At 41.4% G+C, this 17,106-nt stretch overlaps 1 protein-coding gene across 1 annotated transcript in view; it reads left to right on the plus strand.

The window, feature by feature from the left end:
* Window positions 1-17,106, plus strand: part of Braf (B-Raf proto-oncogene, serine/threonine kinase) — a 97,632-nt gene that overhangs the window by 16,515 nt on the left and 64,011 nt on the right. The window contains exons 2-4 of the mRNA XM_051174632.1: window positions 12,100-12,201; window positions 16,387-16,454; window positions 16,554-16,650. Coding sequence (XP_051030589.1) covers window positions 12,100-12,201; window positions 16,387-16,454; window positions 16,554-16,650 — 267 coding nt within the window. The remainder of the gene's footprint in view (window positions 1-12,099; window positions 12,202-16,386; window positions 16,455-16,553; window positions 16,651-17,106) is intronic.

Below are 17,106 nucleotides of genomic sequence, written 5' to 3' on the forward strand. Positions count from 1 at the left end.
TGGTTCCCGATTTCCCTATATAGTAAGCACCCAGATCCTTTTCACTTAGCATCTGCCATGATGTTTCTGTTTTATTTCTCTAGATCACTCTAGTTTAAGCCCTTGTTATTTCCTCTTCAACAACCCTTCATTTTTGTCCTGCCCTTAGTTTACTTCTATTTTTGATTCATTATGCCTTCTTTCTGGTCAGTCTGAAGGTATTAAAGCTTAAGGTAATTAGTAACATAGTAACGCCCTGTTGTTACAAATTAAATAACATTTATTCCCCTTCACTCCCAAAACCTTCTTGATCTAATAATCACAGTCCTGTCTCTTTTTGTTGTTCTTCCTGTGTTATTCTGGAACAAACCTATAATAACTTTAGGGTTCTGAACATACTGAGCTCTCCTGTGACTGACTTTGTCGATTTTTAGTTTCCTGAAAGGCTGCAGTCTGTTCTTCTCTGTCCATGAAGCTTGCCCAATCCTTTTGGATGTGCTGGTAGAGTAGAAAGAATTGTTTGTCATTTGACACATAGTTGAATTGGTTTGGGCATCTTAGCATTAAGGTGTTGATACTGCCTCTTCAGAGGTTTGCATTCTTCCTATCATTGTGAGGCTGTGACTGCCTATAGTTAGTAAGGGCTGTCAATACACTACTCATACCAGGAATACCATGTAACACTTTAGATTTTTATAAAGTAGTGTATGAAAAGAATGGGTGGTTTATTCCTAGGCACTTAGCATAGTGTGCTCATTCACAGTGGGTGCTCTGTAAATGGCTTTTCTTTTGTACTGTATAGAATTATTGGTTACTTGTATTCATTCCTCTAAAGTACAGAAATTACATATTGAGATCCTTGTATTGGGTTGTATGCTAGATTCTGAATTATACCAGTGAATGATAATCTTTATCCTCATTTTAGTGATAGAAGTAGATAAGTAAACCAAGAATTATGAACAAGTATGCTCAGATGAAAGGAGAATTAGCATGAGCACATAATACAGTTGTGCAAGGGGATGGAAGATGGAAGAGATTCTTAGGAAAAAACATAGTTTTACTTATTTATTACATTTTTAAAGCCTATTTTAAATCATTGTAGACATACAGAAAGCTGTAGAAATAGTACACAGATTCTTGTGTACCCTTTCTTTACCTCCTGTAATAATGACATCTATGTGTTTCATAATACAACCCCAGGGAATCGATAATTGTTGTATAATTAGGTTACAGACCTTCAGGTTTCACTGTTTTCTGTGTTGCTTTTGTATCACTGCGACAAAACTCCTGACAGAACAAATTAATAGAGGAAGGCTTTCTCAGTTGCAGCCCATCCTAGACAGGGAAGCCATCATGGAATAATAACTCAGTCTGGTTGTGGGAGCTGTGGCAACCACTAGCTCACATGGCATCAGACAGGAAGCAGAGAGCACTTACTTGTATCAGGGCTGCTATAACCCGTAAAGGTACACGTTCATTGACCCACTTCTGCCATCCGGGGACACTTCCTAAAGGCTCAGTGATTGTGCTGCCAAGTCAAGACATGAGCCCGTGGGGATATTTCAGAATAAAGTCAGAGCAGACCTCTTATATAAATGTAGTACAATATTAAAATAAAAAGTAACAGCTAATAAGACTATAGTCTTTTCAGTGTTCACCACTGTTTACATGCACATAAGTGTTTGCGTGCATGTTTCTTTGTTTTGAAATTTACTGATTTGGGGCACTTGTGCCACAGTCCCCATGGGAATGTGAGAAGCCGGAGGGCCACTTCAAGGAATTGCTTCTTTCTTTCCCCCATGTACATCCCAGGAATCAGACTCACGTGCTCAGGCTTAGCACATGCCTTTACCCTCTGAGCCATTTTGCTGTACATATTATGGTGTAGGCTGGTGTGGCCATCATTATAATCACGATACAAACTGTCCATGATGAAGAGACTCCTCATCCTCTTTTCTTAGGGCTGTGATTTCTTCCTCCAACATCTTCCTTCTGCCTCCGACAAACACTAATATAAAGGAGACTCATATAAAGTGAATTTTAAATGTTTAAGGTGTGTTTATATGGTCTTTATAAGGAAGACATTAAAATGAGATATACTACTTACTAAGGTGAATTAGAAGCCTGAGTAGTAAAAATATTAAAATTTTTGATTTGATGCATTTATTGAAATCCAAGTGGAAAGCTAAAGTTTTCTGTGGAATTTGACAGCCTTGTTTGTGTTAATTAGGGTTACTGTTGCTATGATGAAATACCATGACCAAAAGGAGGAAAGGGTTTATTTGGCTTACATTGTAGTCCATCATGGAAGGAAGCCAGGACAAGAATTCAAACAGGGCAGGAACAGTGGTAGCTTGCTTATAGAATAGCTTGCTTATAGAACCCAGGCCTGCCAGCCTAGGGATGGAATCACCCACCATGGCCTGGGCCCTCCCCCATCAATCACAAGCTTGAGGGCCAGGACGTAGATCCCCATCACCCACATAAATGCATAACGGACATGGCAGTTTGCCTGTAAGTTCATCTGTAAGTTTGATGTGGACTCTCCAAAACAAGATGGCTAACTAGGTGAGCAGTGTTGGTGAGCTCTGAGTTCAATTGATAAAGACTCCTGAGGTCAACCTCAGGCCTACAGACATGTGAACAGTCATCTATACATGGCACACACACACACACACACACACACACACACACACACACACGCTCGCAGAAATAACCTCCACCTTATTAAGAGACTAGAAGACAAACTACAAGATGAGTAAAATAGTTGTAACTCACCTATATTATAATTAATTCTTCCAAAATTTAGTAGCCCCTTGTATTTCCAAAAAAAGCAAACCGGTCATGTTTCTGTGGGTCAGGAATTAGCAACTTAGCTAGCATATTTCTGACTGAACGATCTCACAAGGCCAGAATTGACAAGGATGCAATCATTTCAAGCCTCGGCCCAGGGAAGGTCTTGTCCCAGGTTCCCTCATAGGACACAGCAGGCTTTAGGAGACCCGCTTCCAGGTGACTCACCTGGACCTCTTCATGGCAGGACAACTGACTTTTCAGGGAGAGTGAAAGCAACAGCCTAAAATGAAAGTCACTGTCTTCTTAGGGCTTAATCTTGGGCACGGCAGCCTACCACGTCTGCTATGTTCTGTTAGAAACAGACTAATAACTCTAAGCCTGTACTCAAGGGGACGAGATTGTGCAGGGGGTGGGTCATCAGGAACATTTTGGGGGATTCGCCATATGATGAATGGATTGGCATGAAGAAATACACACAGAGTTTATAAGGCTAAAGTGGGACAACACATCGGGAACCGTGAGCGCGGGTGCAGGGACTTCTGGGGATGAGGGGAGTCAGCCACTGGGGATGGGGGCCGGGAAGAGAGGTGAGTAAACAAGACGGGGGATGCAATGCCCACTTGTAGAGTGCTTTCTTAACATGTGTGAGGCTTGTGTTCGATCTTCAATACCTAAAACAGGAACAGACAAAACTTAGGAGGGCTAGTAGTTCAGGGTCATCCTTAGCTACTGGGGGATTCGGGGCATGTCAGACCCTGGCTCAGTGAAAGCAATTCCTTTGTATGCTAACTTGCTTAAACATTTTAAGTGTGTTTCTTGTGCTCCTGGACAGCCTTTATGAAGCTGGGAGGGGTGGCTTTGGATGAGTTGCAGAGAGACTTGAGCATTTACTAAGTTCCTCCATCATTTGAGAATGTGTGGACTCGAGCCTGTTCTCTAGGAGGCATACAGCGTGACTGAGGGCGTCCTACATTTTGTCAGCCAAATTGTCTCCACTAGAGGGTATGTCTGCTGCCCAGTGGTGGAAATGATACTGGATATCATCAGAGCTGGCGAGGAAATCAAATGCTCTGAGCACCAAGGAGAAAAAAGAAGAGGGCTTAAGTAAGGCCTGAGAGTTTCTTTTCGGCCATTTGTTGCTTTGTTTCCCAGTTTTGAGACAGGGTCATGCTTTGTAGCTCTGGCTGGCCTAGAACTTGTGTAAAACTTTCTGCCTTTACCTCCTAACCACATACAGCTCTTGTTCTATTCACTTACTTGCTTACTTGTTTGCCTAATTTATTTACCTACCTATTTATATATTTGGTGGCTTATTTATTTTATGTGTGGGTGTTTTGTCTGCATATATGACTGTGCACCACAGGCTTGCCTGGTACCTTTGGAGGCCAGAAGAGGGAGCTGGATGTCATGGTATTGGAGTTACAGATGGTTGTGAGCTGCCACTTGGGTGCTGGGAATCTAAACTGGGTTCTCTTAAAGTCGCCACTCTCAACTGCTCAGCCAACTCTTGTTCGACTGTTTAAAAGGTTAATGAAAGGAGCAACTTTGGTAATTTAATTATTACTTAATATTATCTTGACTAGAAAATAAGCAGTGTTCTTGGAAAAAAGAAAAAGTGGTAAATGTAGTCAGGAAAAGTGAGGGAAGCCTGTAGTCCTAGCCCTTGGCAGGTAGAACTGAAAAGAGTGTGGATGCTCCCTTACCCTACGGCATTGAAAAAGAAAAAGAGAAGAGTCTGGGGAGTGATTTGGTGGCTAAAGTACTTGCTGTGAGTGAGTTTAGCTCTGTAACGCCGATATTCCAGGGGTGGGGGGACAGATGGGTCCCAGGAGCTTGGTAGCCAGCCAGGGTAGCTGAGACAAAGAGCTGCAGGGTCGTGAGAGACTGTCTCAGAAAGTAAGGTGGAGAGAATAGAACACACACAACTGGAGCTCTGCATAAACACCCTCTGCATATACTACATACATAAATTAAAAATGAAAAATGGTCTTTACATCTCTTCTGGTTACAAAACAAAAACTAACAAAAGAAAACGTAATAGTAGGTAGATAAGATAGAAAGATGGGAGGAAATGTCCAGTAAAACATTTGGAATGTTAACTTCAGGTACAATTAGAAAAAACAGTAAGAGACCATTTTGTATAGACTAGATTGGTAGGAATGAAGACATCTGACAATATCAGGTGTGGTGATAATGTGGGAAGGTAGGATTTCTTTCATTTCTGGTGATAGTGTTAATTAGAAAGTAATTGGGTGCCTACAGCAAGGAATATTGCCTATAGACGATTGAAAACTGCAGCTGTTTGCAAGCCTGAACGTGCATAAGAATTGCCTGTAGGGCTTGTTAAAACTGGTGGACTCCATTCCACTCCTACAGATTCTGATAAGGAGGAGTTAGGTGGAGTCTGATAATTTGCTTTAAGTTACCAGCTGATGCTGATGCTAGTGCTGATGCTGATTCCGATTCCAAGCACAGAATCGTGCTTTGCCGTCATTCAACCTTTTCCCTAAAGAAATGTGAGAATGTGTGAACTAGGAAGCATGTATTTAAAATGCTTATTAATACTCACCCCAATATAAAAATTCAGATATTCATTAGGAGAATAAATACATAATTATAAATTATCAGTGGTTTATTATATGTCCAGTTACAGAATGCAAAGCTAGTTCAAATAGATTAGAAATAAAAATCAGGAAAAAAGGCTATGGGTCTGAAAGAAGAGTATAGGCTTTGGAAGTACACAAGAGCGGTTGGAGGGAGGAGAGGGAAGGGGGAGTGACACAATTACATTTAACCCAGAAAAATAGAAATTACAACAGAAAGATACGGACATCTTAGACATTTCTTGTGTCTGTACTTACGGATCTCACAAATGTATTAGTCAGATATTAGAAGCAAGTTATAAAACCATGTGACAACATGATTCTCATTATAAAATGTTCAAAACCCAACCACTGACTTTGAATCCCTAGAACCTAAGTTTGCTCTGTTTGTTTTTATTTATTTATTTTCAGCCAGATGTGGTGGTGCAGGCTTGTAATCCTAAAATGGCAAGATGGGAGCAGAGATTAGGTGGATGACCTCTGGAGAGGCAAAGGCTAGGCCAGTTAGAGAGGTGTGAGACAGTGAGCACATCTCACAAAGGCAGAAGGCACAGTTCTTCGACCACCACATATGTTTATGCCCCATGGGCACCCACACCTACCTTGGGAACATAATACACACATTTAAAAAAAAAAAGTTAAACAAGATGGAATTAATGATAGTTTTCGCTGGCTGTCCTGGGACTCACTTATGTGGCCTCAGACTCACAGCCTGGACTGTGTAGAGTGACTCTGTTTAAAAACAAAAACAACCACAGAGGCAAATAACTCAGAAGGAAACAAGGAAGGGCTGGTGTTGGCCATGGTTTGTGCTACATCACTGGGGCCGACAGCCTGGGGGAAGTACTAGAGACAGCTGGCCTCATTGCGTCCTGTAGTCAGGAAGCTCAGACCAGGAATACTAGCCCCCCCCCCTCCCTTTATTCAGTCCACGAGCCCAGACCATGGAACGGCGCCACCCACATTTAAGTTTAGTCTTCCCACCTCAACCTGATCTAGAAAATCCTGCACAGCATGCCCAGATCTTGATTCCATGGTGTATCAAGTTTAACCATCACATACACGTCTTTGAGGGATTGAACCTAGGGTCTCATGCATGGTAGGCATCACCAGAATCCTTTTAATGAGACAAAATTAAAGCCTGCTTCATTTTATGCAGATGTATGTGGCAGATTTTTAGAGTTACGTTTCAGTTTGACTGAAAAACCTTTCAAAAAGTATGAATATCAGGTCTTGTTCCTGGCAGTTCTGGCTTTTCATTCAGCATGGGGCCCTGCTACCCACAGGTTTGAAAAAGCAACCAGGTGATTTTTTAAAATCCATAGCTGAGTGAAAAAAAAAAAAAAAAAAAAAAAACTCAATTTGTAAAACACTGAAAAGTAGCATTTTGAAAATCCAGTGAAGAGAATGAGAAATTGCTAAATTATTAAGGAATAATGAAAGAAGTGAGAATTTTTAGACTTAGGAAAAAGACAAACTATTTAGGACAAACCTGTGAATTCTGAGATTTTTTTTTCACTACAGTATACACAATTCTTAGCACAAGCCTGAGTACATTGTAGAGAATTATTAATAGATATTGGGTGAATAAATGCATGTCATCATCAGGAACTTAAAGGTATAAAAATCTTTTTTGCTGGTTTTTTTTTGGAGACAGGGTTTCCCTGTGTAGCTTTGGAGGCTGTCCTGGGACTGGAACTTGCTCTTGGAGACCAGACTGGTTTTGAACTCACAGAGATCCGCCTGCCTCTGCCTCCCAAGGGCTGGGACTAAAGGTGTGCACCACCAATGTCCAGCTCAGAAATCTTTTAATATACAGAAATGTTTTATAGTGACAATGTGAAGACTTCATTTTATTATTAATCAGATTACTTTATTCAGTTGTTTTTCACTTTATTATTTATTTTTTGTCAGATTACTGAGAATCCTTCAAATCAGTTCTATGAAGTTTGTGTTGTTCATGTAGTAAGAAGTCAAAAATTTGGGGAGAAGGGACAGTGGAACTGGATGATGTGAGGACTAAGTCACTTCTCCAAGGACAAACAGCTAAGTAACAAAACTGGGAAGACGTAGCTGCTGATTTTGTGGGTTTGCAGTCTGCATTTTGAGGAATGTAGGAGACACCCCTGAATCTCTAGTGATATGTCTGTGATGGAGGCCATTGTGGCAGTAGAAATTACCATCTCTCTTTCAGGCTGTTCTCTCCAGGTAGAAATACTTGAAACATTTACCTACAGATCTTGAGTAGATACAGATATTTTGTGGCAAAAGCTAAGAGGTCCTTGGAATTGTGATTTGTATCAACAATAAATTTATTAAGTTTTTTTTTTTTTTTTTTTTTTTTGAAAGAAAGAAAAGGCAGTAATTTTGATTTACAGAGTTACTTGCTAGGAAAAAATAAAGAAGACACTTTATGTTTCATAAGTTAAACAAGGTTAATCTGACTAGGGAATAATTTAAATTTACAGTGAATCACAAATTATCTTTTGCTTTAGCTTCAGACAGGAGAGTACTTGGAAATCACAGCAGAAGTGCTCTCCCGACTCACCTAAAGCAAAGAGGCTTCTAAAGGCTTGGAGATGGGAGCCTGTGCAAACTTCAGGTAACCAGATTGTCTGGAACCTAGGAGCTGTGTGTCACTCTGCAGTAAGGCTGTTAGTACAGTTAGTTACAAAGATGGGTCCCTCAAAATGTTAAGTATGGAATTGAGTTCTTTTTCCTTTGAAAAGCTTTAAAGTATCTTAATTTTATTTTATCTTACTCATTTTAATTTTTGAGACGGGTCTCTTCCCCGGGTTGCTAAAGGCAATCCTAAATTCCTGGGCTCAAACTATCTTCCCACCCTAACTAGGACCGAAGGCATGAACCATGAAGTCTGCCTTGTTTCTACTTTTAAATTTCTTTTAAAAATACATCTCAAAAAGCATGCACATCTAAAAATTTTACATAAAAAAATTACTAGTGTCCATTTAAAAAATATATTAGTGTTTGTGTGTGAGTATGTACATGTGCGTGTGGAGACCACTTTGTGGGACTCAGCTCCCTCTTGCCTCCTTGTTTTTGAGGTAGTTCTCTGTTTCTGCCAATGCCTCTACATACAAGCTTGTAGCCATTTCTCCCATCTTACCTCCGTCTTGCCATAGGAGTGGTAGATGGAGAGAGGAGCCTTTCCTGACATGGATCCTGGGATGAAATTCAGCTAGTCAGGCTGAATACAACAAGTATTCCACTGGAAAGTCACCAGCCTTAGTTTCATGTTTTGTTTTTTTTTTTTAAACTAAGCAAATTACCTTAAACGATAATAGAATTAGACTTTATAACAAATTGCAGAATAATTTTTTCTGTCAATGTCAAAAAATTTCCTTTGTGGCAGGTTTGTGTAATTATTGTGAAGAGATGCCATTCAAATACTCAGTATCTGTATGTCCTCCCTCCCTCCCTCCCTCCCTCCTTCCTTCTTTTTATTTTTTTATTTTTTATTTTTCAAGACAAGGTTTCTCTGTGTAAAGTAGCCCTGGCTGTCCTGGAACTCACTCTGTAGACCAGGCTGGCCTCGAACTCATTGAGATTGCCTGCCTCTGCTTCCTGCCCAGCCTATATTTGCTCCTATACTCCTGGCAAGAAAAGCCTTTGGTTATCTGTTAACATTCACTTTATGTAATATCTTGTTCCTTTATTTTCTGACTGTTTTTCTCTTCCTTTTTTGTCACATCTGTTTAAATGACATGAATTGGGTATGCCATGTTTCAGTGAGAGTTACCATCTGCTAAGGTTTTAATTTCTTTTATTTGTACTTAATAATTTGATTACCCGTACTCAGAATTTATTTCAAGACTGAATTATATTTTACTCTTTCTGGAGCCAGGGCAATGAGTTGTGAAGGAAGGATGGCTCCTCAACTTTCTCACCATCACCAAAATTAGCTGTCAAATATTTTGATCTCCCTGAAACTCTTAGCCATCCTCCCTTAACCCCCCTAGTCCTTCCATTCCTGGTCAACCAATTAAACTATTCAGCTGTTTTACTCTCAGTTCAACATTTTCACGGTTAGTCTATGTTCGAGTACGCATTTATATATTGATGTTTTATCTCCTTTACTTGACATGACGTTAGTTCTGTTTGAATGGATGTACTACACGTTCCGCGTTTGCCGGCAGGTGAAATGTAGGCGGCTGTCACTGGGGACGAGCTCAGGCCCTCAGGCTTGTGTGGTGAGCATTTTACCAATTGAGACGCTTCCTCAGCCTCCCCTGCTTCTGTTAAGATAGGGCCTCATGTAGCCCGGTCTGTCCTTGAACTTGTTATATTCCTGAGGCTGGTATCTCCAAATGTTGGGGTTACAGGCATGTATAACCATGTTCATCTTGTCTTCACATTTTGACTATTAGGAATATTGCTGTTAGAATCATCCGTGTGTACTTTTTATATGTTCTGTTGCATACCCTGTACAATGTATTTTCTATTAATAAACCACCCTAAAGCCTAGTAATTTTCCGTTGTGAAAGCATGCTGTCATGGACTACACTAATGTTGGCTGGGTCAAATCATGTATCTGTCCAGTTGGTGGTTCCAAATAGCTGGCTATTCTAGAATAGCACAACATGGTGCTAGTAGGCTAGCCGAGGCGTGCACGCTCTTAGAGCTGAGCAGATCGGAGGCGAAAGAACAAGCAAAGTTCAGTTGTGCAAGACAGCAGGCAGTTCACATTTACATCTCAACCTGTGCTGGGCCACGTTCAGTAATGCCATACTGCCAGGCATCACAAGAGTAGCCAAGTCACGTAAAGCAGCCCAGAGTCAGAGTAGACAGAAGGCTTGCAGAGCTGCAGACCAGAAGGTGTGCCGTTAGAGAGCCATTAATCGGGGCACTGACGCCATCCGTTCTCGCCTCTACCCTGATGCCTTTGCATCTTGTACTGGCTTTCTCTTTCAGATACGCGTTCTGAACTGGATGGCTGCTCTTCCTTTGCTGTTGCTTGTTAGCGTGTCTTTAAATCACAGTCTGGCATGCTGTGTTTGTTTAATGCTTGACTGCACGGCTAGAATGTGTATTTCATGAGTCAAGGACTAAAACCAAGGCACTTAGTGAATTGTTGGGAGGAGGTGTTAGTAGTGGAATGAACTAATAGAGACAAGGACATAATCAGTGTCTGGTATGAGGTAACCTCTGCATAAAGTTGATATAATATGTTTGGTACAATATTCTTAGCACCTCCTTGTTATTAGAGTGTCCAGAGCAAGTTAAATAGATAACCGGAGAGACTTGAATATTAGAATTACAAAATCTGAAAAAAAACTGTTTTTTGGAAGATAAGAAGCCATCTGTAGTAAATGAGCCAGATACCTCTTTCTTTAAATTTTACTTTATTTTATGTATATGAGTAATTTGCCTGCATGTATATGTGTGGATGGTTGTGAGCCATCATGTGGATGCTGAGAACTAAACCTGGGTCCTCCGAAAGAACGCTTAACCTGAGCCATCTCTCCAGCCCATAATAGCATATTTATAATATTCACATTCTAAAATACTATTTTAGAATTTATAAAATACATTAAACCCCTAAGCATACACTTTGACTCTTCACCTCTCAAGCCTCCTTTTCTCATCCCTCACTTGGTGGACGTTGTTGAGTCTTAAAGTTACCACTCCTTGTCCTGAGTCTTAAAGTTACCACTCCTTGTCCTGTAGTCCTGTAGGCCTAGGCCTCTCTTCTCAATGGGGTCTTACTGTGGGCTCTGCTGAGTGAGTGCCGCGTATCTTTGACTAGCGAGAATCATGGCAGTCACAATTGGAGTCACCCTCGCGTGAGTGTGCTCCTACATTCATGCTGATGCTGATGCTGATGCTGTGGTGGCGGTGGGGAATGGCACAGGCACGCTGTGACAAGAGTGGAGGTCAGAGGACCCCTTGCAGGACCTGGTTCTGTCCTTCCTTCCACCGCAGGAGTGAGTGCTGGGGATTGAACTCAGGCGGTTAGGCTTGGGGGAAAGTGCCCTCACCATTGAACCACGTGCTTTTAAAAAACAGTTTATTATTTGTGTGTGTGCGTGTGTGAGTGAGTACAGGTGCCTGGCTGCCATGGTGCTTGTTCATGGAGGTCAGAGGGCGACTCTGAGACGTGGGTTCCTCCTCCTGTGCTGTGTGGTCCAGAGGTTAAGGTTGGAGGCCCCTGCAGTGTAATAATCCAAGTCAGGCAAGAAGGAAATCAGGTTCAACACAACTTAGTTAGCCAGTGTTGGTTCAAACTCCTGTATTCTTTCATAAAAATAATAATATAAATTCAGTCAAGTTCACACTGAAGATTAACCAACACACTAACAAACCCTAAAAGGCTTTTCCTTTCTGGTGGAGAACCCCAAATTTGGGGGAAGAGGAAACTAGATTTTCATACTTACTTGTAGAATTTTAAGTGTAGGTTCCACAGTATAGAAAATGTGTTATTTGTATTTCTGAGTCTGGCTTATTTCACCTAATATAGTAGTTGCCAATTTTGACTGTTCATTCCGACTATACCGGTATTATCTGAATCTCTATTTATAGGTGGGGATATAGTACTAGTATAGGAAAAAGGTTAAGTTAATTATTAATTATTATAAAACTCCTCTAAATTCTAAAACCTTGATAGTTTATTAATAGTTGCTACATTTCTATTTCTACTTTAAAATATTGCTAATTACTTGTTTAGCGATCTTTATTTAAATTCCTTTATTTTTTTCCTTAGGTATGGAATATCAAGCAAATGATTAAACTGACCCAGGAACATATAGAGGCCCTGTTGGACAAATTTGGTGGCGAGCACAATCCACCATCAATATACTTGGAGGTGAGTTTTTACTACCTTTTTGTAGCAATTTTGAGGGCAATGTATAAAAATGTTTTCTAGGAACACTGGTTATTTTAGAGAATATAATTAGAAACATATTTAGCTTTCCCAAGGCCAGTGAAGGGCAGTACCCGCTCAGCATGCCCCTCAGATTTTAGCACACATGGTTCATACGGCTCTGTGATAACATGGTCCACAGAGATCAGCACAGACCCCAGCTGCAGCAGGGCCACCATAGCCCCAGTGATGGAACAGGCCGTGCAGATCAGTACAGCCCTGGCGGCAGCATGGCCCTCAGACACCAACCTGGCCTCAGGTGGCTGACCAGACCCTGGCTGGTAATTGGGCCACAGACCCAGACACGGCCCTAGGCTGCAGCTCAGGCCCAGGTGTCACCTCCTCCAGTGGCAGCCCAGACCCCAGGCATTCGCCAGCCCTTGGTGGTAACAAGAGCAACAGACATCGTCTCAGGACCTGCTGCAGGTAGGGCCATGGACCAGACCACGACCTTTGGTGGCAGCATAGGCCACTCAGGCCTGAATGGTTCCTGTGTTGCTGGGTTTTCTTTGCCACCAGGTTGGTCTCACGGCCACTTCCCCCAAATGAGCACACAGATGCTGCATTAGTTATAAAACTGTTGGCTGGTTGTCTAACTCTGTCTCAGTTATTAACCCATTTCTATTAATCTTACCGGAGGACACCTGGTGCGTCTTCTGTCCGGTCCTTAATGTGGCAGCTGTCTTTGTCCAGCTCCCTCTGCCCACCTTTCCCAGAATTCTCCTCGTCTCCTCACCCTGCCCATCTTCCTGCCTCATTGGCCAACAGTGTTTTATTCATCAACCGATAAGAGACACACATATACAGAAGGACGTCCCCCATCACCCCTGCGACGGCATAGCCCTCAGAGACTAATATGGCCACAGTTGGCTGCCCAGACTCCAAGCTTCCGCGAGGCCTTGGCTCCTGCAGGTCACCTCCCCACGCACATCCACTCATCATCAGGGCGCCTATCTGCCCGGTGCTGCAAGGGTGCCTTCCGCTAGCGGGAGCTGCGGTACAGGAGGGGCTGTGCCCTCCTTTCATCTTAGCTTTGAGACAGGGCTCACCTAAGCTTGCATAGGCTGGCTTTGAACTCTTTGTAGCCTAGTGCTCGCTTGATACCTTTGATCTTGAGAATAAATTTGAACACAATGTTATTTTCAAAATGAATTAAATGTTAGGAGATTTGGGGATTCAGGAAAAAATAGAAAAAGAGTAAATCTTATAAAGAATGTCAGATTCTATTTTTTAAATATTCAGATAATTTTAAGGTTTTTGTTATTGTTGTTGTTTGTACATATGTATGTGAATACATAATACTAACAGGTAGCCTGGTTTTATTATTTTCTCTAGCAATGGACCATAATATGAGCCCATATTGTTATTGTTATTGTCATATTTTATATTATCCCTTAGAAGCCAGTTTGTTTTCTAATAGGAGACAGAAAGGGGGTAGATCTTGATGGGGTAGCAGTTGAAGAGGAACTGGGAATGGTTGAATAATAGGATTTTACAAAAATTGGAATTTAGCAAACTAGTCAAGAAAGAACAAGAATTAGATAGTCAGATATGCAATTGATGGCGATGCTGGAATAATAATTTATAACGCACGGGAAAGAGTGCAGGAAAGACCCAAGTCTAGGAAGGGTTAGAGGTGTCAGTGTTGACCCGAGTGTGTTGATGTGCTAGTGAGATATAAAGTCAAGGTGGAATAGGGTTCATTCAGGGGTGAGAACGTTCCAGACGGTGATCCTGGCATCAGTTAATCTTTTGTAAAGTATATGGAATGAGTGTCTATGAGTCTTGCGGACAAAACAGAAATAAATGCCTTTAGAGACAAGATACAGACATTTCTAGGACAGGGATATTAGAAGAGTAGTCAGATTTGACAATTAGGATTAGCGTAGCTGTGAGGAAATGCCACGAGCAAAGCAACTCAGAGAGGTGAGTGTTCGTTTGGCTTACGGTAACCCTAGTCACAGGTCAGGGGAGCCAAGGCAAGGACGCAATGGGAGCAAATATGGAGGCAGGAGCTGGTGCAGAGACCAAAAGCGAGCGCTGCTCAATGGCTGGCTTGCCCTCCAGGGTGTGCCCAGCCTGCTTCCTATTTTCAATGTTTTCCTTTTATTGAAAATAGATGTATTCCTCATATAGTACCCTGATTATGATTTCCCGCTCTCCACTCCTCCTAGACCCTCCCCATTTCCCCTCCCATCCACATCCCCTTCCTGTTTCCTGTTGGAAAAATCTTCCAAAGGGATACTAATAAAATAAGATAAAACAAGATAAAACAAGAACTAACACACTGGATGAATAGGACAAAACAAACTAAATCTTGTCCCTTGCCAATCTCTCTAGTCTTGTTTCCCTGTGTCCCTATTTTTCATTTAAATTTTACAGCCATATGTCAGTCTCTTCTGTTTCCTGCATATTACATAACATTCAACCATACTTTCCCTCCAATGTCTTTTTCTTTGTTTTTGTTTTTGTTTTTTTGTTGTTGTTATTGTTTTACTTTTTGAGACAGGTTTCTCTCTGCATAGCCGGCTGTCCTGGAGCTCACTCTGTAGACCAGGCTGGCCTTGCACTCAGAGATCCGCCTGCCTCTGCGTCCCGAGTGCTGGGATTAAAGACCTGCACCACCGCCACCCAGCTTTCCCCCAGTATCTTAAAGATACCCTACCTTCTTACTTCGCTATAAAGTTCTTCTGTACTCTGGCCTCCCTATTTCTTCCATCCTTATAAGTGACTTTCTAAGCCCTGCCTCACTCCACATTCTCATCTCTTATCAGGGATGCTATTTCTTATGCATAATACACAAATAGAAATACTTCCATCTCTTTCTCCATAGCCCAGTAGTAAACTTTTTAAAGTTCTGATTTAGTGTGTGTGTCATGATGCACTCAACGTGCAGTACATGCACATGCGTGTGGAGATGAGAAGCCAACTTTCAGGGGTGGGTTCCTCCCTTCCATTGTGGGCTCCAGGGGTCAGACTCACGCCCTGAGGCTCGCTCAGCTCACACTTTGACCTGCCATCTTCTAGCCAGGCGAACTCCGTGAGAAATGGAAAGTGCCACATGAAAACTTTGATTCTCCCTTGTAGAGTTTCATAAATGTTTGTTGAATGAGCTACATCTACTTAGAATGGTAGAGAACAATAGTAGACTATGGGCTAAAGGGTTTCCACTGTCTGAAAGAACTGTGAACCTTTCTATTCCAGTTAATCATGACTTTACTTTCGGTATCATTCTATTCTTAGAATTTGGTATTTTATATATTGTAGCCTTTGTCAAATGGAATATTTATTAGGCTATTCTGTTAGTGGCCCAGAGTCTCCTGTGATTGCAGAGTATCAAATAATTTCTTACTTGCTAAATGGTATTTGATGGGGAAGGAGGTAGTTAGGAATCTCTAATGAGACAGGGTTCTTTAAAAAACAAACCATTTTAACGGATAACTCTATCTGTTTCAGAAAGAAGATAGTAGCCACAAACCATCTAAGCCCCAGCAAGGTTTGATAGAGACAGAGACCAGTGTGATCTGGCACTGTGGTTCTGTGTAGCTCATTTTGGAATTTTAACCTCACTCTGATAACCATTTCCTTTACTTTCTGTGTGAGTTCATGCGTGCATGCTCATATACATATTACCACATCATATTCAGAGTCATACAAATGGAATCATCCATTTCAAAAAAGTATAGCAATGATTGTTTATTGCCAATGCCTATTAACCTTGCTGTGCCTGCAACTTTTCTAGAAAATAGAATTATATAGAAGAAGAGACATCTATCCTTGACCTAACCTATGTAATACTTTATACATAGTCTTCTGCTAAACTTGTGGTTTGGAAAATAAATTACTCTTTGACCAGAAAGTTGGGAATTACTGGTTTTTAAATTAACATTTAAGGAGCATGTAGAAACAACATATGTAGGCCAAGTTTCCCAATATAGTAAACTAATGTCCTATAACATTTTTCCCTTGAAAAGGAAGAGTGTCCATAGTACTTTCAGTATTACTTTGTAATTTGTAGCTTAAAACCCTGTTTTAGATTATAAAGAAGTTATGAACAAAGACTGAAGTCATGTCTCTTTTGTGAATGTCAGAGGAAACTGTTCTATGTGAGTGTGCTTTATTTTATAGGCCTATGAAGAATACACCAGCAAGCTAGATGCCCTCCAGCAAAGAGAGCAGCAGCTGTTGGAGTCCCTGGGGAATGGGACTGAGTTCTCTGTTTCTAGCTCAGCGTCCATGGACACCGTTACGTCCTCCTCCTCCTCTAGCCTTTCAATGCTACCTTCATCGCTTTCAGTTTTTCAGACTCCCACAGACGTGTCACGAAACAACCCCAAGTCACCGCAGAGACCCATCGTTAGAGTCTTCCTGCCCAACAAACAGAGGACGGTGGTGAGTCAGGGTTTATTGCAATCTTTTAGCCATTTCTTTGTGTTGAACATTATCACCGAGTGTTGAGAGCCTTGCAAGTGGAACCACCCATTTCAAACAACGATAGAAAAGACATGATTGTTTTGTGCCAAAGCCTACATAGTTACGAGATTTCTCTTTTTCTTTCCTTCTTTTGCTTTTTATTTGCTGGGGTTTTTGTTTGTTTGTTTGTTTGTTTTTTTGTTTGTTTTGAGACAGAGTTTCTCTGTGTAGCCTTGGCTGCCCTGGAACTCTGCTTTGTAGACCTTGCTGACTTCAAAGTCAGAGATCTGTCTGCCTCTGCCTCCCGGGTGTTGGGATTAAAGGCGTGCGCCACCAGCCCCAGTCAGGGTTCTTTTTAAATTTTATTTAATTATTTGCTTTCTTTTTTTAGACATGGTTTCACTATGTAGCCTTGGCTGGTCCAGAGCACACTGT

Source organism: Phodopus roborovskii, unplaced genomic scaffold (assembly GCF_943737965.1).
Source record: "Phodopus roborovskii unplaced genomic scaffold, PHOROB, whole genome shotgun sequence".
In the NCBI taxonomy this organism is placed as follows: Eukaryota; Metazoa; Chordata; class Mammalia; order Rodentia; family Cricetidae; genus Phodopus; species Phodopus roborovskii.